This window comes from Geotrypetes seraphini, chromosome 3 (genome assembly GCF_902459505.1).
Source record: "Geotrypetes seraphini chromosome 3, aGeoSer1.1, whole genome shotgun sequence".
NCBI classification, from domain to species: domain Eukaryota; kingdom Metazoa; phylum Chordata; class Amphibia; order Gymnophiona; family Dermophiidae; genus Geotrypetes; species Geotrypetes seraphini.
The window spans coordinates 347,548,828-347,570,414 of NC_047086.1; the positions used below are offsets into that span (position 1 = coordinate 347,548,828).

At 45.6% G+C, this 21,587-nt stretch overlaps 1 protein-coding gene across 6 annotated transcripts in view; it reads left to right on the forward strand.

Moving 5' to 3' along the window:
• The window catches only part of TRAF5 (TNF receptor associated factor 5), a 105,966-nt gene extending 85,602 nt beyond the window's left edge, over window positions 1-20,364 (forward strand). For all 6 annotated transcript variants that reach the window (XM_033938122.1, XM_033938121.1, XM_033938116.1 and 3 more), the window contains one exon: window positions 14,080-20,364. In XM_033938122.1, coding sequence (XP_033794013.1) covers window positions 14,080-14,657 — 578 coding nt within the window. In that variant the 3' untranslated portion in view covers window positions 14,658-20,364. The remainder of the gene's footprint in view (window positions 1-14,079) is intronic.
• Window positions 20,365-21,587: the final 1,223 nt, after the last annotated feature.

The window sequence follows — 21,587 nt, forward strand, 5'->3', positions numbered from 1 at the left end:
CCTGCGCACACCGACGTCAGGGACCCGGACTTATGGGAAGAATCCCCACCCGGTACCGATGATGAGGTTTCATCAACGGACGAGGAACCCTCGATGGTCGATACCAGTTCCAAACCTGAACAGTCCTCATTCACTAAATTTCTAAGGGAAATGTCGGCGGCTCTTTCTATCCCGTTGGAATCCGACTCTAAGAAGTCCCAGGCTTTTCTTGACGCCTTAGACTTCGAACAACCTCCCAAAGAATTTTTGAAGTTACCCGTCCTCGACATCTTAAGGGAAACTTTTTACAAAAATTGGGAAAACCCTCTCACGATACCGGGAGCCCCTCGAAAACTGGATAGTTTATACAGGGTCATCCCTATCCCGGGGTTCGACAAACCTCAACTGCCCCATGAATCCCTTCTAGTGGAGTCCATCTTAAAGAAAACCCAGGGCTCCAGTGTTTATGCCTCCACCCCTCCTGGCAGAGAGGGCAGAACGATGGATAAATTTGGCAAGCGCCTTTATCAGAATTCCATGCTTGCCAACAGGGCTAATAATTACACCTTCCACTTCTCCTTCTATATGAAGCATTTGGTGCAACAACTCTCCTCCTTACAAAAGTACATCCCTGAGCGTAAGGTCCCTGTTTTTCAACAACAAATTTCCAGTTTACTCCAACTCCGGAAATTCATGGTGCGCTCCATTTATGACTCTTGAGCTGACCTCTTGAGCATCTGCCATGGCTGTTGCCATGAGGCGCCTGGCCTGGCTGAGAGTTTCTGACCTCGACATTAATCACCAAGACCGCCTGGCTAACGCACCTTGTCTTGGTGAGGAACTCTTCGGGGAGTCCCTGGACTCAACCACCCAGAAACTCTCGGCACACGAGACCAGGTGGGATACTCTGATAAAACCTAAGAAGAAGACTCCACCTACTCGCCCCTACAGACAGCAGTCTTCCTACCAACGCAGGTTCTCGGCCAGACCTCTCAACCCGCCTCAACAACAGCCTCGCCGACCTCGTCAACAGCATCAAACTCAGGCTCGCTCACAGTCTCACCAACCTGCCAAGCCTCTCCCTCCGTCAAAACCATCTCAACCCTTTTGACTCTTTTCTCCAGGGCATAGCCAGTCTCCCACCATCATTGCCTCTTCCTCAGCCGATCGGAGGATGCCTTCAACTCTTTCTCAGCCGTTGGGAAGTCATCACATCAGACCTGTGGGTCCTCAACATCATTCGCCACGGCTACTCTCTCAACATCCAGACTCTTCCACCAGACAATCCTCCCATAGAGTCTGTTTCTCACTCCTCCCAATCCCTTCTCCTCCTGAGGGAGGTCCAATCCCTCCTTCTTCTCAATGCCATCGAAGAGGTACCCCCAGACCAAAGGGGTCAGGGATTCTACTCCCGCTACTTCCTCGTTCCCAAGAAGACAGGAGACCTCTGTCCCATCCTCGATCTCTGGGACCTCAACAAGTGTCTGGTCAAGGAAAAGTTCAGAATGCTCTCCCTTGCCACGCTTTACCCTCTTCTCTCTCAACACGACTGGCTATGTTCCCTAGACCTCAAGGAGGCCTACACTCACATTCCAATCCATCTGACTTCACGTCGCTACCTTCGATTTCAGGTACAGCACCGTCACTATCAGTACAAAGTGCTACCCTTTGGCCTCGCATCATCGCCCAGGGTGTTCACCAAGTGCCTCATTGTGGTGGCGGCCTTTCTCAGGTCCCACAACCTCCAGGTGTTCCCCTACTTGGACGATTGGTTAGTGAAAGCACCTACGTCTCCTCTTGTGCTACAAGCCACTCAGCACACCATCTCCTTCCTCCACCTCCTGGGGTTCGAGATCAACTAGTCGCATCTGCTTCCCACACAGCGACTTCAGTTTATTGGAGCCGTCCTCGACACCACTCTGATGGGGGCGTTTCTCCCCTCAGACCGACAACGGACCCTGCTCCACCTCTGCCGTCAGGTGCTCCTTCATCGCTCCATTCCAGCTCGGCAAATGATGGTCCTTCTGGGCCACATGGCCTCGACGGTCCATGTGCTTCCTCTGGCGCGACTCCACCTCAGGACACCTCAATGGACTCTGGCCAACCAATGGTCACAGACCACGGATCCTCTTTCTCATCCCATCTCTGTGACATCGTCTCTTCAGCAATCTCTTCAATGGTGGTTGAACTCCTCCAATCTTTCCAGGGGTCTACTCTTTCATCTACCCCCTCACTCCATGATCATAACCACGGATGCCTCCCCTTATGCATGGGGAGCTCACCTGGGAGATCTTCGCACCCAGGGACTCTGGACCCATCAGGAGCGTCAACATCACATCAATTTCCTGGAACTCAGGGCCATGTTCTATGCTCTCAAGGCCTTCCAGCACCTTCTCTAACCTCAGGTTCTTCTCCTGTGCACAGACAACCAAGTCGCCATGTACTACATAAACAAGCAAGGCGGCACCGGATCTCCCCTCCTCTGTCAGGAGGCCATCCGCATCTGGACCTGGGCCATGGCCCACAGTCTCTTCCTCAAAGCTGTCTATATCCAGGGCGAACAGAACTCCCTGGCCGACAATCTCGGCCGCATCCTTCAACCTCACGAGTGGACTCTGGATCCTCCCACACTCCGCTCCATCTTTACTCGGTGGGGCACTCCTCAGGTGGACCTCTTTGCAGCTCCTCACAACCATCAACTGCCCCAGTTCTGCTCCAGACTCTTCTCTCCTCATCATCTGGCCCCGGATGCATTCCTGCTCGACTGGACGGATCGGTTCCTCTATGCCTTCCCTCCACTGCCTCTGATGTTGCAGACGTTATTCAAACTCCGCAGGGACAAAGCCACCATGATTCTCATCTCCCCTCGGTAGCCTCGCCAACACTGGTTCTCCCTCCTGCTCCAGCTCAGCTCCAGAGAACCCATTCCTCTTCCTGTGTTTCCTACTCTACTTATAATAATAATAATAATAATAATAATAACTTTATTTTTGTATACCGCAATACCACAAAACAGTTCAGAGCGGTTTACAGGATAAGAGACTGTACATTAACAGTGAAGTTACATCAAGGTTACAGCGAAGTTAACATCGAGGTTACAGCATATCAAGAAGACAGTTCAGGGCGATTTGTACAATGTAGGTGCAGAGAGTTAGTTAGCAATTATATGGTATAAACCAGTGATAATTACAAAAATGATCCAGTAACTGTTGCATGGGGGGAGGGGAAGGGGAAAGGGAGATAGGCAAGGGATAATTAGTTCGGTAGGGGAGGAGCGGGGGTTAGAGGAATTTGTCAAAGAGGTATGTTTTGAGCGATTTCCTGAACGATTGATAAGTAGGGGCAAGAGAGATGAGAGTGGACAGGCAGTCATTCCATTTGCCAGCCTGGAAGGAGAGGGTCCTGTCGAAGAATCTTTTGTGGGTGCATCCTTTTGGGGAGGGGTAGGCAAACAGGTGTGCATTACGTGTACGGTTAGAACCTGGGAAGGTGAAGTGACGTGACAGATATATCGGGGCTGAGCCAGTTAGGGTTTTGAAGCAGAGGCAAGCGAATTTGAAGATGATCCTTGCTTCGAACGGTAGCCAGTGAAGTTTCCTGTAGAAAGGGCTGATGTGGTCTGATTTTTTGAGCCCGTAGATGAGGCGGACGGCGGTGTTCTGGATAAGTCGTAGTCGTTTAGTGGTTTTCTTGTAGGAGCCCAGGTATATGAAACTTTGAATTCAACGGCTCAAGCGGAGGAGCGGAGGAGCCATCGTGCAGCAGCTGTTGCTGCTTGGGGACAACCCACCCTCTCAGCCCCGGACCAACCCGACGGGACGTCTCCCGCAGCGACTGCCTGCCCTGCTTTGACCAGCCCAGCCGACGCTGCTCTTGCTGCTGGGCCGGGCGTGCGAGCGAGCTTGCTAGCTCCGCCCCCCAGCTCGTGCCGGGAACCTTTAAACTTTGAATTCAACGGCTCAAGCGGAGGAGCGGAGGAGCCATCGTGCAGCAGCTGTTGCTGCTTGGGGACAACCCACCCTCTCAGCCCCGGACCAACCCGACGGGACGTCTCCCGCAGCGACTGCCTGCCCTGCTTTGACCAGCCCAGCCGACGCTGCTCTTGCTGCTGGGCCGGGCGTGCGAGCGAGCTTGCTAGCTCCGCCCCCCAGCTCGTGCCGGGAACCTTTAAACTTTGAATTCAACGGCTCAAGCGGAGGAGCGGAGGAGCCATCGTACAGCAGCTGTTGCTGCTTGGGGACAACCCACCCTCTCAGCCCCGGACCAACCCGACGGGACGTCTCCCGCAGCGACTGCCTGCCCTGCTTTGACCAGCCCAGCCGACGCTGCTCTTGCTGCTGGGCCGGGCGTGCGAGCGAGCTTGCTAGCTCCGCCCCCCAGCTCGTGCCGGGAACCTTTAAACTTTGAATTCAACGGCTCAAGCGGAGGAGCGGAGGAGCCATCGTGCAGCAGCTGTTGCTGCTTGGGGACAACCCACCCTCTCAGCCCCGGACCAACCCGACGGGACGTCTCCCGCAGCGACTGCCTGCCCTGCTTTGACCAGCCCAGCCGACGCTGCTCTTGCTGCTGGGCCGGGCGTGCGAGCGAGCTTGCTAGCTCCGCCCCCCAGCTCGTGCCGGGAACCTTTAAACTTTGAATTCAACGGCTCAAGCGGAGGAGCGGAGGAGCCATCGTGCAGCAGCTGTTGCTGCTTGGGGACAACCCACCCTCTCAGCCCCGGACCAACCCGACGGGACGTCTCCCGCAGCGACTGCCTGCCCTGCTTTGACCAGCCCAGCCGACGCTGCTCTTGCTGCTGGGCCGGGCGTGCGAGCGAGCTTGCTAGCTCCGCCCCCCAGCTCGTGCCGGGAACCTTTAAACTTTGAATTCAACGGCTCAAGCGGAGGAGCGGAGGAGCCATCGTGCAGCAGCTGTTGCTGCTTGGGGACAACCCACCCTCTCAGCCCCGGACCAACCCGACGGGACGTCTCCCGCAGCGACTGCCTGCCCTGCTTTGACCAGCCCAGCCGACGCTGCTCTTGCTGCTGGGCCGGGCGTGCGAGCGAGCTTGCTAGCTCCGCCCCCCAGCTCGTGCCGGGAACCTTTAAACTTTGAATTCAACGGCTCAACGGCGCAGCCGTTCGGCGCGCCGGCTAAGGCGCACGGCAAAGGCGCGTGCGCCTTAGCTCGCGCCTTTGCGAAGCGACTGAGCGAAGCACAAACAACCCAACTTATAATTCAACCGCAATAACTGTTTCTTTCTTTAAGACTTCATAACAAACTTCAAATAACAAATTAACCGCCTCAATCTAAATTAACATCATTAAGAGGCGTGGCTTGACCACCGTGAGGACCACAAACATGAAATAATTACTCCTCCTCACCCACACTCAAAACTGATTAAAAAGTGCTTATTTTTGAAAAAGTCCCTATGTCGCCTACAAAATCGACAAAAAACGAAACTGCTCCATCTACATCGATCGGAGGGAAGAAGCTGAAATCTGATCTGAACACACCAGAGATAATGGCGCCGAAGAATGATGAGGCCTCACTTGACTTGCTCTTGAAAGAAATAAGATCAAATCGGAGCATAATTCAGGAACAGGTTGATGAAATCAAACTTTTAAGAAGTGAGATTGAGGCAATTAATTCCCAATTTGTAGATGTCCGACATCGTTTAGACGTCCTAGAGGAAAAAACATCTGTCATATCTTCACTACAAGAAACGGTATCTAAACATGATAAACTGATCACTACTTTACAAAGAGACTATGAAGATCTTTCTAATCGCAGCAGAAGATCCAACCTAAGAATTATTGGGATACCTGAATCATCGGAGGGCTCTGATATGGTTGCCTTTCTGACTGCTTTCCTGCCTGCTACCCTGGGTCTTGTCTTCTCACCTCCATTGGAAATAGAGCGTGCTCACCGCGTGCCGTCTCACCTCTCTACACATGCATCTTCTCCCAGGCCTATTGTGGCTAAACTCCTCAGATTTCAACACACATTACAGATCCTCACAACAGCAAAATCTAAACCTCAGCTACTACATCAAGGCAGGAAATTTTTCATTGTTCCAGATCTGGCTAAAACCACAGCCTTGAAAAGAAAGGCTTTTCTCTCTCACCGGCAAGAGCTCAAAGACATTGGAGCCAAATACGGTCTTATGTATCCTGCCAGGATGAAAGTTACTTACAATAACCACACCACTTCTTACACTGATCCTGATGAGCTGACTGCATTCCTGGACTCTCTGAAAATGCGCTAACATGTTGAGCTACTGATGTCTATGCTTGCATCTGTTTCCTGCTATTAATGTTCTCTGCTGTTAAGATTTTCTGCTGTTATAACTTGTTAATACAAGACTGTACAAATTATTGCTTAGTGTGAAAAAGCACACCACTTTCATGTTTCTCAAATTGAGTGAGTGTGAAATAATGTTAACTGTTCCATATGAGTTATCTCTCCGTGCTCATAAGAGCACTCTTAAACTGTTTTCTTCCATACATGATATTTTGGTCTTTCTTTTTTCTGACCTTGTATTATGCTGTCACTGCTAGTCTATTTGCTCTTTATCTTATGCTTTCTTTATTTCTACCTTCTGGCAGAAGTGTCTGTCTGATATTTTGTTTATGTCATTTACTTTTTTCTTATAAAGGTGATATCTGCTATGCTATAACACCACATATAATAGATTATGGCTGACTTACATATCCTTTCTTTTAATGTGAATGGTTTGAACCATCCTATTAAAAGAAAAAAGATAGCCAACTATGTGTCTAATAAACATCCTGATGTGATATACTTACAAGAGACCCACCTACCGCTCACTGCCTCCTTGAAATTTAAATTGAAGGGATATTCCACTCATTTATATTCTCCTGCAACTCAGAGGAAAAAAAATGGGATATCAATACTTCTCAGTGACAAACTATCCCCTATTGTTCACTCTGTTAAAACAGATTCTGACGGTAGATGGTGTCTAGTACATGCTGCGTTGCACTCTGTAGATTTTGTGTTCCTTAATATTTACGCTCCTGTCTTGGACCACCCAGATTTTTTTAAAGACCTTCAACTAGCGTTAGTTGAACACGACTCTCGTTCTCTGATACTGGGCGGGGATTTCAATCAAATTCAAGATACTTACATAGACAGATCATCCTCTTGCAGACCCTCCAAATCCAGATCTTTTGCAGCTCTACATGCTTTAAAAGAAGCCTTCTCCCTAGTAGATCCATGGCGCTTATTAAATCCAAAAGGTAGGGAATATTCCCACTTTTCACCGCCACATAACACCTACTCGAGGATTGATTTCTTTCTTCTTTCCTCTCCTCTCATTCAAGATGTGACAAACGCTATCATACACCCAATATCTCTTACAGACCATGCAGCTATTTCTTTGCATCTATCTATTTCTGCTCCGCACAAAGAATCTCCTTCTTGGCGACTTAACAATACCTTACTCTTAGATGAGATAATAGTGGACAAAATCAAATCCTTTACTACAGAATTCTTCGAACTTAATACAAAAGATCCAGAAATTTGTCCTTCTATCGTCTGGGAAGCCTACAAAGCTTCTCTCAGAGGTGAATTGATTAAGCTTGCTTCTTGGAAAAAGAAACAATCCATGCAAAAAGAAAAAGAATTGGAAATTTCTATTAAAAACCTAGAATTACAACATATGTCTACTCATTTACATGATCCATCCTTATTCCAACGTATTCAAAACCTTAAATATGAATATAATACTTTGGTCTCTTGCACGGCCCGACGAGATATCTTTATTTCAACTTCTGGTCACTATATGGGAGATAATCTCATAGGTCGCCCTTTAGCTAGATATCTCAAAACCAAATCAAAACGTCTACACATCTCAGCTATTCAAGACCCATCAGGACAATTAGTAAGAACCAGATCGTTGATTTCCTCCCAATTTGAAAAATTTTATACTGCCCTATATCATTCTGAGTCTTCGGCCCCTGATTCGGATATAGATTCTTTTCTTGCTTCTTTAAATCATCCGACTATATCGGAATCTATTAAAACAAAACTAGATGCTCCTATAACTACAAACGAGATTGAGACTGCTATATCCTTCTTACCCGCTGGGAAAGCCCCTGGACCAGATGGTTTTACTGGTGAGTTTTTTAAAAGTTTCCGAGCTCTCTTAGCACCTCAACTTCTAACATATTATGATTTCCTCCACTCCACTCCGGACAAACAATTTAACTTCACTGAAGCCACCATTGTAGTTATTCCCAAGCCAGATAGAGATGCTACTATGGTTAAAAATTTTCGTCCTATCTCTCTCCTCAATTTGGATTACAAAATCATGGCGAAAATTTTATCACTAAGACTTAACACAGTGATCCCAACCCTCATACATAAAGATCAAACAGGATTCATCAAACAAAGATATATAGGAGATAATATACGTTTATTTCATCATATAAATGCTCACGCTAAAACAATGTCTGAGCCTGTGATTGGCCTGGCCATCGATGCTGAAAAGGCCTTTGACCGAGTGGAGTGGCCTTTCTTATTCCGAGTACTGAAATGGTACAACTTTGGTTCCTTTTTCACAAATTGGATAGAAACATTATATCGTCAACCCACGGCCCGTATCCTGATTAATAACTCTCTCTCTAATAGATTTTCCCTTTACAGAGGTACCCGTCAAGGCTGTCCCCTTTCACCATTATTATTTGATCTAGCATTGGAACCTTTATTATCTGCTATCCGACAGTGTTCCCTAATAAAAGGTATTCCCTCATCCAATCGAGACATTAAATTGGCAGCTTATGCCGATGACGTTCTCCTCTTTCTCAGAGATCCCCTTTTCTCTCTACCCCATCTCATTTACATAGTTTCCCAATATTCTCGCCTCTCGGGATACTCTGTCAATTGGGAGAAGTCGGAGATCTTTCCTCTTAATGACCATATTTCCTTCTCAGATCTAGCTCACTTCTCTTTTCCATGGTCACAAGGAGCTGTGAAATACCTGGGAATCCTAATTCATAAAGATCCAGATCATGCTCAGGATCTTAACATATCCAAAATCAAAAATTTAATTTTAAATACTACAACGCGTTGGTCTCCGCTTTATCTGTCCTGGTGGGGTAGAATAGCCTCCATTAAAATGACTCTGGCTCCACAAATTAATTACATTCTTTCTATGCTTCCCCTTTTATGCCGGAAAAAATTCTTTCATTGGCTTAATATGAAAATTTCTGAATTTATTTGGAACAAGAAAAAACCTCGTATTGCTCTCGCCAAGCTGAAGGCCTCTAAGATTAATGGCGGCCTAAATCTACCAGATTTTTACTACTATTATATTGCATCATTAGCCAAATATGGAGCTCAGTGGATAGTTGATTCGAACCCTCAAGATCAACCAGCATGGTTTGAAATGGAACGCTTTTTATGTACACCACTACACGTCTCGTGCTTTCTTACAGTGTCAATACCTAGACACTTGAGAAGGTATTCTTTATTATGTGCAACGCAGCATGCTTTACGCCTATTAGATGCAGCAGCTGAAATTCACGCTGATGAAGGCCCACTCATGTCCCTTTGGAATAACTCTAAAATTCAGATCAACGGAAGATCCCTCTCATGGAAAAGGTGGCAGCGGGCGGGTGTGTGGTTTGTTAATCAATTGATCTCCACTAATTCTTTTGTCCCCTTTGATATTTTCCGTTCCACATACTCACTCCCATCCTCTATACGATCACAATGGCTTATGCTTACTGGAATATTAGATAATATACATATCCGCCCTGATTTTATGACCTCTATTCATACTGTTCGTCATTGGTCTACTCTGGCTTTAATGAAGGGTAAGACAATATCTCTTTTTTATGGTATACTAAGAGATCACTTCTTTACTTTTTCAACTCAATCTATGAACCATTGGGACTCTATTTTGAAAACCACGCTTTCTGAAATAGATTGGGAACTCTTCTGGTCTTCCACAAATCGTCCTCTTTTATCATCCAGAGTTTCACAATCAATGTACTTTGTTATGTGGAATGCAGTATGGACTCCATATCGTAAGTGGAAAGCGAATCTACAACAAGATTCTACCTGTTGGAACTGTCTGAAAGCACCCGGAACTCTCGATCACATGCTTTTCCACTGCAATATGGTTCATTCCTTTTGGCTTCGTATTTGGGACACCATAAAATCTATCACTAAATGTTCAGAAGTGATCTCCATGGACATTATAATTCTTCGTTCCCAACACCCATGTTTTGCACAATCAAATTGCCCGCCTAAACTCATTGACACCATGTTCGTGACAGCTCTAATGCATATTCTGAAAAACTGGAAATCATCCTCATTACTAGACTACACTTTTTGGTGGAACTCTTTAAGTATGTACCACAAATTTGAATCTTATGCATATGAGAAGAAATTGTTTTCTCGATCTTCCACAAACTTGACACGAAACAAATCACCTTGGCCATTCTTAGACTCATATGTTCGTTCTGCTTTATAGACACTTCTGCCTCTCTCTTTCTCTCTCTCTATCCCTCTCTATTTCTCATTCTCTCTCTCTTCCTTTATCTTTCTCTCTCTTTCTCTTATCCCTCCTGCTTCTCTGTCTTCTTCTGTTCCTTTTCTAAGCAGTTCCAGATACTCTGGATCCTTTTCATTAATCTAGTTTTATTCAAATGATTGTAGATACAAATATTTGATACATGATTTTTATTATGATTCTATATGTTTGAACTGCTTTCTGTTTATAATTCCTATAAATATTCAATAAAATCATTGAACTAAAAAAAAAAAAAAAAAAAAAGGAGCCCAGGTATATGATATTGCAGTAATCCAGGGAGTTTAGAATTAAGGATTGGACCAGCAAACTGAAGGTGGGGAAATCAAAGTAATGTTTGATGGAGCGGAGTTTCCAAAGGGTGGAAAAGCATTTTTTGACCTGGGTGTTAGTGTGATCTTCTAGAGTGAGGCATCGGTCCAATATGACTCCGAGGATTTTTATGGTAGAGTTGATTGGATACGTTAAACCATTGAGTTGCAGGGTGGTGGACGTTAGTTTGTGGTTGGGACTTGCAAGGAAGAACTTGGTTATTTCTGGGTTTAGTTTCAGTTTGAAGCAAGTGGTCCAGTTTTCTACCATGGTGAGGACCGTAGAGATGTATTGTTCTGTCTCATATGACAGTGAGGTGATGGGTATGATGATTGTAATGTCATCTGCGTAAATGTAGGATTTCAGGTTACGGTTCGATAACATGTGACCCAGAGATGCCATGTAAATATTGAATAGTGACGGGGATAGGGGGGAGCCTTGGGGGACTCCACAGGGGTTGCTCCATGTATGGGAGAAGGTTCTGTCATTGTGGACTTGGTAGGTTCGGTTTTTTAGGAAGCCTGTGAGCCAGGTTAGTACTTGTCCGGAGATGCCTATGGAGTCGAGGCAGCTAATCAGAATGTCATGGTCTACTAGGTCGAAGGCACTGCTGAGGTCGAACTGGAGTAGCAGTGCGCTGTTTCCCAGTGAGAATAGTTGGAGGAGGTGATTGGTTACACAGCAGCATCAGTCTCTACTACATCCCAATCTGTCCTCGCTCCACCTGACAGCTTGGTTTCTCTCGGGCTGACCTCTCCAGAGAATCTGTCTCAGCCTGTCCGTCGCATTTTGGATGCCTCCAGGAAACCGGCCACCCTCAAATGTTACCATCAGAAGTGGACCAGGTTCTCCTCTTGGTGTCTACTGCATCACCACGATCCCACTTCGCTGGCGGTGGAACCTGTACTGGACTATTTGCTCTCTCTGTCCGACGCTGGCCTCAAGTCTACCTCAATCAGAGTCCACCTCAGTGCCATCACTGCGTTTCATGAGCCTATCCTCGGAAAACCGCTCACGGCTCATCCCCTGGTTTCCCGGTTCATGAGAGGCCTCTTCAATGTCAAACCACCTCTGAAGCCTCCTCCAGTCGTCTGGGACCTGAATGTGGTTTTATCAGCCCTCATGAAACCTCCGTTTGAGCCTCTTGCCACTACTTCACTCAAATTTCTGACGTGGAAGGTGCTTTTCCTCATTGCCATCACCTCTGCCAGGAGGGTTAGTGAGCTGCATGCATTGGTTGCCAACCCACCTTTCACTGTTTTTCACCATGACAAGGTGGTTTTGCGTACCCATCCTAAATTCCTTCTCAAGGTGGTCTCAGACTTCCACCTCAACCAATCCATTGTGTTGCCTGTCTTTTTCCCTAAGCCCCATTCTCATCCTGGGGAACAGGCGTTACACACGCTGGACTGTAAGCGTGCCCTTGCATACTACCTTGACCGTACCAGGGCTCACCGTTCGTCTCCTCAGCTCTTTTTGTCCTTCGACCCTAACCGTCTAGGTCGCCCTGTCTCTAACGGACGCTTTCTAACTGGCTTGCTGCCTGCATTACGTTCTGTTATGCTCGGGCCGGTCTCTCACTGGAAGGTGCTGTCACGGCCCACAGCGTCAGAGCTATGGCTGCTTCTGTGGCTTTCCTCCGTTCCACGCCCATCGAGGAAATCTGCAAGGCTGCCACTTGGTCCTCAGTTCACACGTTCACTACTGTCTGGATACCTTCTCCAGACGGGATGGACACTTCGGCCAATCTGTGTTACATAATTTATTTTCCTAATAGCCAACCATCCCTCCTCCCTCTGTTAGCTTAGAGGTCACCCATGCGTTAAGAATATGCTGCCTGCTTGTCCTGGGATAAAGCACAGTTACTTACCGTAACAGGTGTTATCCAGGGACAGCAGGCAGATATTCTTACGTCCCACCCACCTCCCCGGGTTGGCTTCTTAGCTGGCTTATCTTAACTGGGGACCACGCACTCCTCCGTCAGGCGGGAAGGCACTCGCGCATGCGCGGTGCAGCCAACTAGAACGTTCTAGTTAAAAGTGTCCGTACCGGGACTCCGTCGGTGACGTCACCCATGCGTTAAGAATATCTGCCTGCTGTCCCTGGATAACACCTGTTACGGTAAGTAACTGTGCTTTATCCTCATTCCTTGACGAATCATCATTGAATATCTTAATACACTCGTTAGTCATAACAAAAATAGACTACTGTAACGCCTTGTACAAGGGAATAACCTTAAAAGAAATATGTAGATTACAAATCCTACAAAATACTGCAATAAAAATAATTACCAAAAGGAAAAAATGTGATCATGTGACTCCCCTATTAAAGGAAAAACATTGGTTACCTGTAAATTATAGAATTACATACAAAATAGTGTTACTTACACACAAAACGTTAATGAATAAAGCTCCTTCATTCTTATAAAGGCTTCTAATACCTTACGTTCCAACAAGATCTTTAAGATTTGAGGACAAATCTCTCCTCTTAGTCCCCTCACTAAGATTCATTTACTCAAGAAGAGACACGATCTTCTCTGTTTTGCCACCTCAAACCTGGAACTTGCTTCCAATTTATATAAGGGTAGAAAAATCACTTAGTAAGTTCAAAGGTCTCCTGAAAAGCTGGCTCTTTAAGGACGCTTTCAACTGAAATGCTCGAATTCTATATAACTCAGACATCCTATAGAGTACAAAAATTTTTTAATGAAAATTAAATGGGTAACTCTTTCCCATCCTAGTGTCTCAACATCTATGTTCATTGTATTTGTTTATGAATTGTATTTAAACCTATCCTCCTCTTGTGTCCTGTAGTGTCTTACCTTTATTAATTTGTGTGGTTTTATTCTTAGTTATTTTTTTACTTTTACCCTGATTTTATTTGTAAATCGCATTGGATTATTATATTGCGATCTAATCAAACTTTTAAATAAATTTGAAACTTATCTGAGGAATGGATATGCATACTCCATGACTCTGTTATTAGACTAACCCATTGGGGTAATTTAGTGAGGCTTTTTATATGTGGCACAGTTTATAATATCTGTTCTTTGTAAGGCTGCCCTCAGTCTTCTGTATTTATTGAAAGTAAAGCTTTGGTTGCAGCATGCAGCGTCATTCTTTTTGGCTGTGTTAGTCATGTCAGTAAAATATAGCAGTCTTTTAGTTCAAATCATTATGATTCTGTGTTGACAGATTGGCTATAGTATTTTTAAAATGTTAAGTATGTTTACAATACTTTTTTTTTTTCAGTGGGTTTGGAGTGCCAGTCCAGCAACCATGATGTCCACCTTAATAGCCATAAGGCCCAGCTGAACAACAATGAAGAACGATTTAAGCTCCTAGAAGGTGCCTGTTACAATGGAAAACTCATATGGAAAATAACAGACTACAGAAAAAAGAGAAGGGAAGCTACAGAAGGACGGGTTATGTCTATCTTTAGCCAGCCATTTTACACCAGTCGCTGTGGGTATCGGCTGTGTGCCAGAGCATATATGAACGGAGATGGCTCAGGGAAAGGAACACATTTGTCTTTGTATTTTGTGGTCATGAAGGGGGAATTTGACTCACTGCTCCCATGGCCTTTCAAGCAAAAAGTTACACTGACGCTTCTGGACCAAAGTAGCAAAAGAAATCATATTGTGGAAGTCTTCCGAGCAGACGCCAACAGCAGCAGTTTTAAACGGCCAGAAGGGGAGATGAACATTGCTTCTGGGTGCCCACGATTTGTGTCACACACAACACTGGAAAATGCAAAACACACATACATTAAAGACGACACTCTGTTTATCAAAGTCACTGTAGATTTAACAGACCTAGAGGAATTATAACTCTTCAGTTGTAGAAATTTTTATTTTTGAGAGGAGTTTAATGAGAATTTTTTATGAAGAAGTTGCTACCAGTTAAGCTAATGAACCAAGGTGTGTGTGTGTGGAAGTACACAAACAGAAAATGTTATAAGGCTATCATTAGCCTTCCAACTGCACTTGGGCTTGTCTCGTCCAGATTTGGGTGAGAGTAATAGAGGGGACTATCTGAACTTTCTTTAAAAAAAAAAGAACAGAGAGAAGGTAGTAATTTTTAGTACCTGCTTAAAGCTGGGCAGATTTAAGATACAAAATTAGCCTAGTCACTTATAGTAGTATCGAGAATGTGATTGTGTCATCCAGAAGTTCTCCTGGTGTGCAGTTCTAAGCATGAAATCATGTCTCCATGCCAGAGCAGTCGTCAGGTCACCTGTTTCATGTACATGTGCCATTTATAATCATTGCACTTAAGATTCCTAGTAACATATTTTTTGCACACTATATTTGCATACACCAAGTCTTTGGCTGAAAGTTCTTCCACTTCTAGCTGAGCAAATATTGACTGCCTAGATTGAGGGTTGCTAGACATGAGCCAAGAATAAGCATGTGAAGAGTGATTCTGTAACTACACACAAGTAGATAGACATGCACAAATGCTGAGATAATTGGCACGTCCACATGTATGTGGACAATGTGCTATTCTACAAAATAGATCAAGTGCGTTAGAATGTTACTGCAAAGAGTGGTACATCTGTGGAACATGGAATGGGCATGAGTATTTCTTTAACATGCATATCATGGAATACTTAGGCGCACTTGTGTCTGCGCCTAATGTGCGCACATCGTTGCCTTATGCCAGTATTCAGCATTTGGGTGCACAGATGCTATTATAGAATTGGCACTCAGCAACCCTTGCATGGCACCTAACACGTGGTGTTACAGAATTGGCCCAATTCCCCCCCCTTCCAAATTTGGGTTCACTGAATGTAGATACCTTGCAAAACTAGATGCCTACTTAATTTTCTAATGAACACCTAATGTTAGGCTATTAAGCCCTTTGAAAACCAATCCAACCCTGGGCAGGACTGTAATCAGCTAGAATTGTGCCCTACGCAACAAGCCCCTAGGTGCCTCTGCCCCACCCACTGCACTGAGGTTAGTAAGAGATATTGGATGGGATGCAAGTTTGCTTCCCTTGTGCACTGTGGGGCTACATCACTCCCACAGCTTCCTTGTGCATTGTGGGGGCTACACCAGGGATCTCAAAGTCCCTCCTTGAGGGCCACAATCCAGTCAGGTTTTCAGGATTTCCCCAATGAGCATGCATTGAAAGCAGTGCATGCATATTCATTGGGGAAATATTGAAAATCCGACTGGATTGCAGCCCTCAAGGAGGGACTTTGAAACCCCTGGGCTACACCACTCCCATAGTTCTCGGTATAGTTTTGCTCCAGAATATGTTTTGGTTTAGATCTAGTTTTCAGGCAAATATAGGGCAAAATAAAATGTAAGGAAACAAATGTTTGTAAATCAGCTCAAACATTCTGTTTATACAATGGAAGATTAGGTTCTTACCTCAATCTTCTGGCAAAAAAAAAAAGGGACTGTACAAAGGAAGACTCCTGCTTCTGTAAGTCTAAGAAACGGCTCTCTGTATAATAGTGCCTGAATCTCCCAAGCCTTTTCTCGCAGAGACAATGGTACCAGGAACACTGTTTTCAAAGTCAGATCCAGCAGTGACGCTTCTTGAGGCCCCCTGAAAATGATACTAAGATTCCACAATGGGAACAGCTGCCTCACCGGAGATTGCAACCTGAGCTCCACTTTCAAAACCCCGGTTATGTCAGGATGTGAGGACAAAGAGCCCTTTTCAGCTCAGGCTCTGAAGCACCATAGACCTGCTACCTGCACTTTGAAGAAACCCACTGTCAGCCTTTTGTCCAGAAACACCCAAACTCGAGTGGGCAGACTTGTTGGGCCATTGGCCCTTTTCTTCCATCATATTCTATGTTTCTACTGACACCAGGGTCTTTAATGGCTCCATCTTATCCTTCGCACATCAGTGTTGAAACAACTTCCAGGCCTTTGCATAGGCTGCATTCATTGTTGGTCTCTTGACTCTAAGAAGGGTAGCTATGACCACTTCTGAGTAACTTTTCCACGCAAGAGCTGTATGCTCAAGAGCTATGCCATAAGACCAAAGTGTTCTGAATTCTCCATGGGAACTGGCCCCAGCGACAGGAGATTTGAATGTACTGGCAATTTAAGACCTCTGTCCTTTTAAAGGCACACCAGGTCCGCATACCACGGCCAGTCCAATGCCACAAGGATTACCAAGCCCAGATGGTTCAACTGTGACCCCAGCCTATCCTAGGCCATGGGGAAAACACAGCAGCCCTTGTTCTGGCCACGGTTAATCTAGGGCAGGGGTAGGCAATTCCGGTCCTCGAGAGCCGGAGCCAGGTTAGGTTTTCAGGATATCCACAATGAATATGTATGAGATGGATTTGCATGCATTGCCTCCTTGAAATGTAAATCTATCTCATGCATATTTATTGTGGATATCCTGAAAACATGACCTGGCTCCGGCTCTCGAGGACCAGAATTGCCTACGATGATCTAGGGCATCGAAACCAGCGCTTTCCAGTTCGAACCTGTAGCTGAAGAACTACTCCGCTTTCTTGTTTTCTGCTGATGCTGAGGTTGAGCACTGCCGCCCCCATCGATGCACTATACAGCAAATGCTATATGGGACAAAGATTATTTTCCTAGATCCAGGTTCTGTTAGCTGAGATAGTAGGCTTGCATATTCTCCACCCCGCTACATGCGTGCCAAGAGTGCCTGCAGGTGGGATTCTGCCCAATGGAAAAACAATTTGGCCTTCAGGCGAACCTGAGTATGCAAGTTGTCTGAGAAGATCCTGACCACTTTGCCTTCCAGGGATTCTTCCAGTGTTTGCAGGGTAAGTCGGTTGGCTCACAGCTCTAGCCAGTTTAGGGACCACTTCCATTGTGAAGGTGTCCATTGGCCCTGAACTGGGTGATCAAGGAAATGCCCCCTCCCCCCACCAAAGAAGCTAGCATCTGTGGTCAGAATCACCCAAGACGAAAAGCGCAGTGGCATGCCTTTCTCTAATAACCCCGGTCAGAGCTACTAACCCAAGTTCTGCTGCGCTTCCACCATCTAGGCTACCAGCTTCTAGAGGGAATCCATCTGCAGGGACCGTTGGGACAATAGAGAGTCCTGGAGAGGATGCATGTGAACCTTTGTCCAAAGGACTACTTCTATGGATGCTGTCATGGATCCTAGTACCTGGAGATAGCGCCAAGCTGTAGAAATTGGCATCTTCAGGAAGTCTGAAATCTGCTTTGTAAACTTCAATTTGCATGGCTCGGGAAGAAAGACATGACCTTTCACTGTGTTAAAATGGATTCCCAAATACTCCAGGATCTGTGTCAGTTCCAGGTAGACAATCCAGCCCAGGTCCTGTAGCAGCTGGACCACCTGGGACACTGCTCTCTCTCGTTCTGTCTTGGACGAGGCTCTGATCAACCAGTTGCCCAAGTAAGAATGCACCTGAATTCCCCTTTTCTGAGATGAGCCATCACCACTACCATCACCTGGGTGAAAGTGCACAAAGCTGTTGCCAGACCGAAGGGAAGTACAGAGAACTGAAAATGTCTCCCTAGCATGAAACCTCAAGAATCTTCTGTGCTCCGGAAGTATGGGAATATGGAGGTATGCCTTCATCAAATCCAGGGAGGCTAGGAATTCCCCCAGAGTAACCGCTGCAATGACCGAATGCTCTCCATGCAGCACCTTTAGTGCTGCATTTGCTGACTTCAGATCCAGGATCAGTCTCCAGTCATCTGAGTCTTGCTTGGGCATTATAAAATATATTGAGTACCTGCCAAAGCCTAATTCTGTAGGAGGTACAGTCTCTATGACTTGGATGTCTAAGAATATGTAGAAGAAACACCACAAAAAAAATGTAGTTTTTTTGCCCATGATAGAAATTAGTCCTGTTTAGTTTTTATAATTCAGTTATCAAGTTGTGCACACTGGGACTTCTGAGGCTTTTTCCTCCAATTTTTGTATGAGTGTGTTTTAACTTCCACTGGTTTGTTTCAGTTGTTTATCTACATTTTTTGGGTGGTGTTTCTCCTATATATTTTTGGTATTGAATTATTTAGAGAATGACTTCTACTTCATTCATGAAAGACTGGCTATTGGTTTTCTGCTGATAAAGTAGCAGATTTGTTAAGTGGTCCTACAGACTTAGGCACGCTGAATTCAGATTGCACACAAATTTCATGGGATGATTTGGGTGGTAAATTTAAGTCTTTAATTAAATTAAAAGAATATTGCAAACCATAAAGAATTCCAAGTGTTTTTTTGGTGAAACCCCCCCTCCCCGCCAATTTTCACCATAGGCTATAATAGCCTTACTGACTGTGCCATGCGGTACCTGCATGCCTCAGCATAGGCTTTCAGCTGGAACAAATGGAGAACTCTGCCTCACAGATTTGCTAGATGAACCTGGTCTTCTGGATGCCAGTCGTACCAAGGTTGGACTGAGCCTCAATCCACGGAAAAACCTCACCACGAAGGGAAGGGGGGAAGGACTATATAGTCCACCCATTGCTAGTCCCAGACGAGCCAGGAAGGAGCCAAACAGCCTGCGTTCAAGCTCCTGAGTAAGTCAGGGATGTGAGCAATTAGGCAGGGGATGGCCCCTGAGCTCATAAAATATAAACGAGTTGGCTAGGTGTCCCCAAGGGCTCATGCTGCTTTCAGCAGACCTCCGTCGCACGTGTCTGCCTCTTCTCCCAGGCAGAGGACCCAAGTGAGCCCCGAGCCATACTTGAAACTAATAAAACTACAGAGCAGATCAGAAACATTTCTGAGCAACTTGCTTGCAGAAAACAAACTAAGGGTGCAGGAGCAGCTCTCTGGTAAGGAGGTGGATTTGAAAACATGATTGACAGTTTTCTGCAAGTAATTTGTGAGTTGGGAGACAGACCCTATCGTTTCAGAACCACTAGACATATTGTACTAGAAGTCCTGTTGGGGTTGATGGTAGTGGAATGAGAAGTAAAAACTTCTAGGCAGGTACCAAAAGGAATCGCATTGCTATTTACAGCTCTGCCTATCCAGGAACTTATAGATCATGTTTACAGTTACCAGCTGAAGCCAAATGGGGTTTTTTCCAAGTGAAATTGCCTACAAAGGCTGATATTAAAAAGGAAATTAAGCTGAGACTTAGCCATCTTGGCAGTAACTTAGAATTTGCTTAACTCTAGCCAGATAAAAGGTACCCTGATTGATTTGAGCCGGTATCCTTGATCATAGGAACAGCTCGTTAAACCTAGCCAGTTAGGGCTCAAAGTGGATTCCTACCTTCCCATGTTTGTGGGCTGCTGACTAGTGTTGTGCAACTGCTTCTTAAAACTAGGTGAGTAGATTTTTCACCCTGCATTTTTTGACCCCAAGGGATCTAGCAAGCTATCCTTTGAAAATACATCCCCTTATGTCACAAACAGATGGAACTGCAGTTTTAAAATAACATGATTTTGTTTCATTTTTATATGAAATTGTTCAAAAGTTACAGCCCAACTGAGAATGGGGGTAGTCTATAATCCATACTATGAAGAGCATTTTCCATTCTATAAAATAATTTTAAAGTTCTAGATGGTACATAATTGTAATAAACTGGTACATTTTTCTTGATTTGTTGCTTAACAATGCGCAGCTTCTACTGAACATCTTTTTATGACAGCTAGTAACAGGTTTAAAGACAGAATATTTCAGACATATGCTTTTGACCTGACAGTCTCTCAGATGCTGTACATTACTCTTGCATACTTTTTCTCATGACTCTTGTTACCTTCAGAACAAGATGCATTATGGCAACAATTCTGTGAATTGGTATCCTCTTTTTTGGCATCCCAATGCAGCAGAGTGTGCTAATTCTAAGCTGGCATCAATGTGCCCTGCTGCTGTTACAAAGCAAAGCCCACACTGGTGTGCCACAAAGAAAGCACACCCTCTTATGCCAAGTCAATGGCAGGAGGAAGAGGGTGAACCATTTCTACATCTGCTGTTCTATAAGATGCACACATTGATGACCTTTACTCCCATACATAAGCCCCCTTTTAAACTGTACCCCATGCCACTCATAGGAGCTTACAGTATAGCATTGTAGGCAAGCACATAATGAATACACTTGAATATAAGCTGAGGTAGCCCCCCCCTCCACACCCAAAAAAGGGTTGACTCAAATATAAGCCGGGGGTTAATATTCAAGTGCCCTGCCAGGCTCTGCATCCAGTCCCCCTCCCTGTCCTGCCAGACTCTGCATCCTGTCCTCCCTCCCAATGCCTTGCATTCCTCCACAGGGACTGCCATAAGATCTACTAGTCCAGTGGTGGGCTGGGACAGGAGGGATCCCAGCCAACTCTAAAACTACTTCCCTCCCACCTCCCCCATATACCTTTTGAATTCCCTGGTGGTCTCGCAGTGAGCCAGGAGAGGAGGGATCCCTCCCACCTCCTGTCCCAGCTGACTGTGATGATTTTTACCTTCTTCTCGCCTCCGCGTACCTTTCAATTCCCTGGTGGTCCAGTGGTGAACCAAGCAGGAGCAATCTTCCCACGCTCCTACTTGGCTCACAACTGGACCACCAGGGAACTGAAATATACATGGGAGGGAGGTGAAATTTGTCACAGTGGGCCGGGGCAGGAGGGATCCTGGCCCACCGCTGGGCCATTAGGTTGTACAGCAGGTCTGGTGGAGGCCTGCAACAGGACTCAGAGGGGAGGCAGGTGGGCGCTGACCTGAATATAAGCAGCAACCCCCATTTTTAAATCTCAGCTTATATTCAAGTATATACAGTATGTAAGCAGTGTCTATGCTGCATTGATGCATGTCAGATGCACCTAAATGCAGACAAG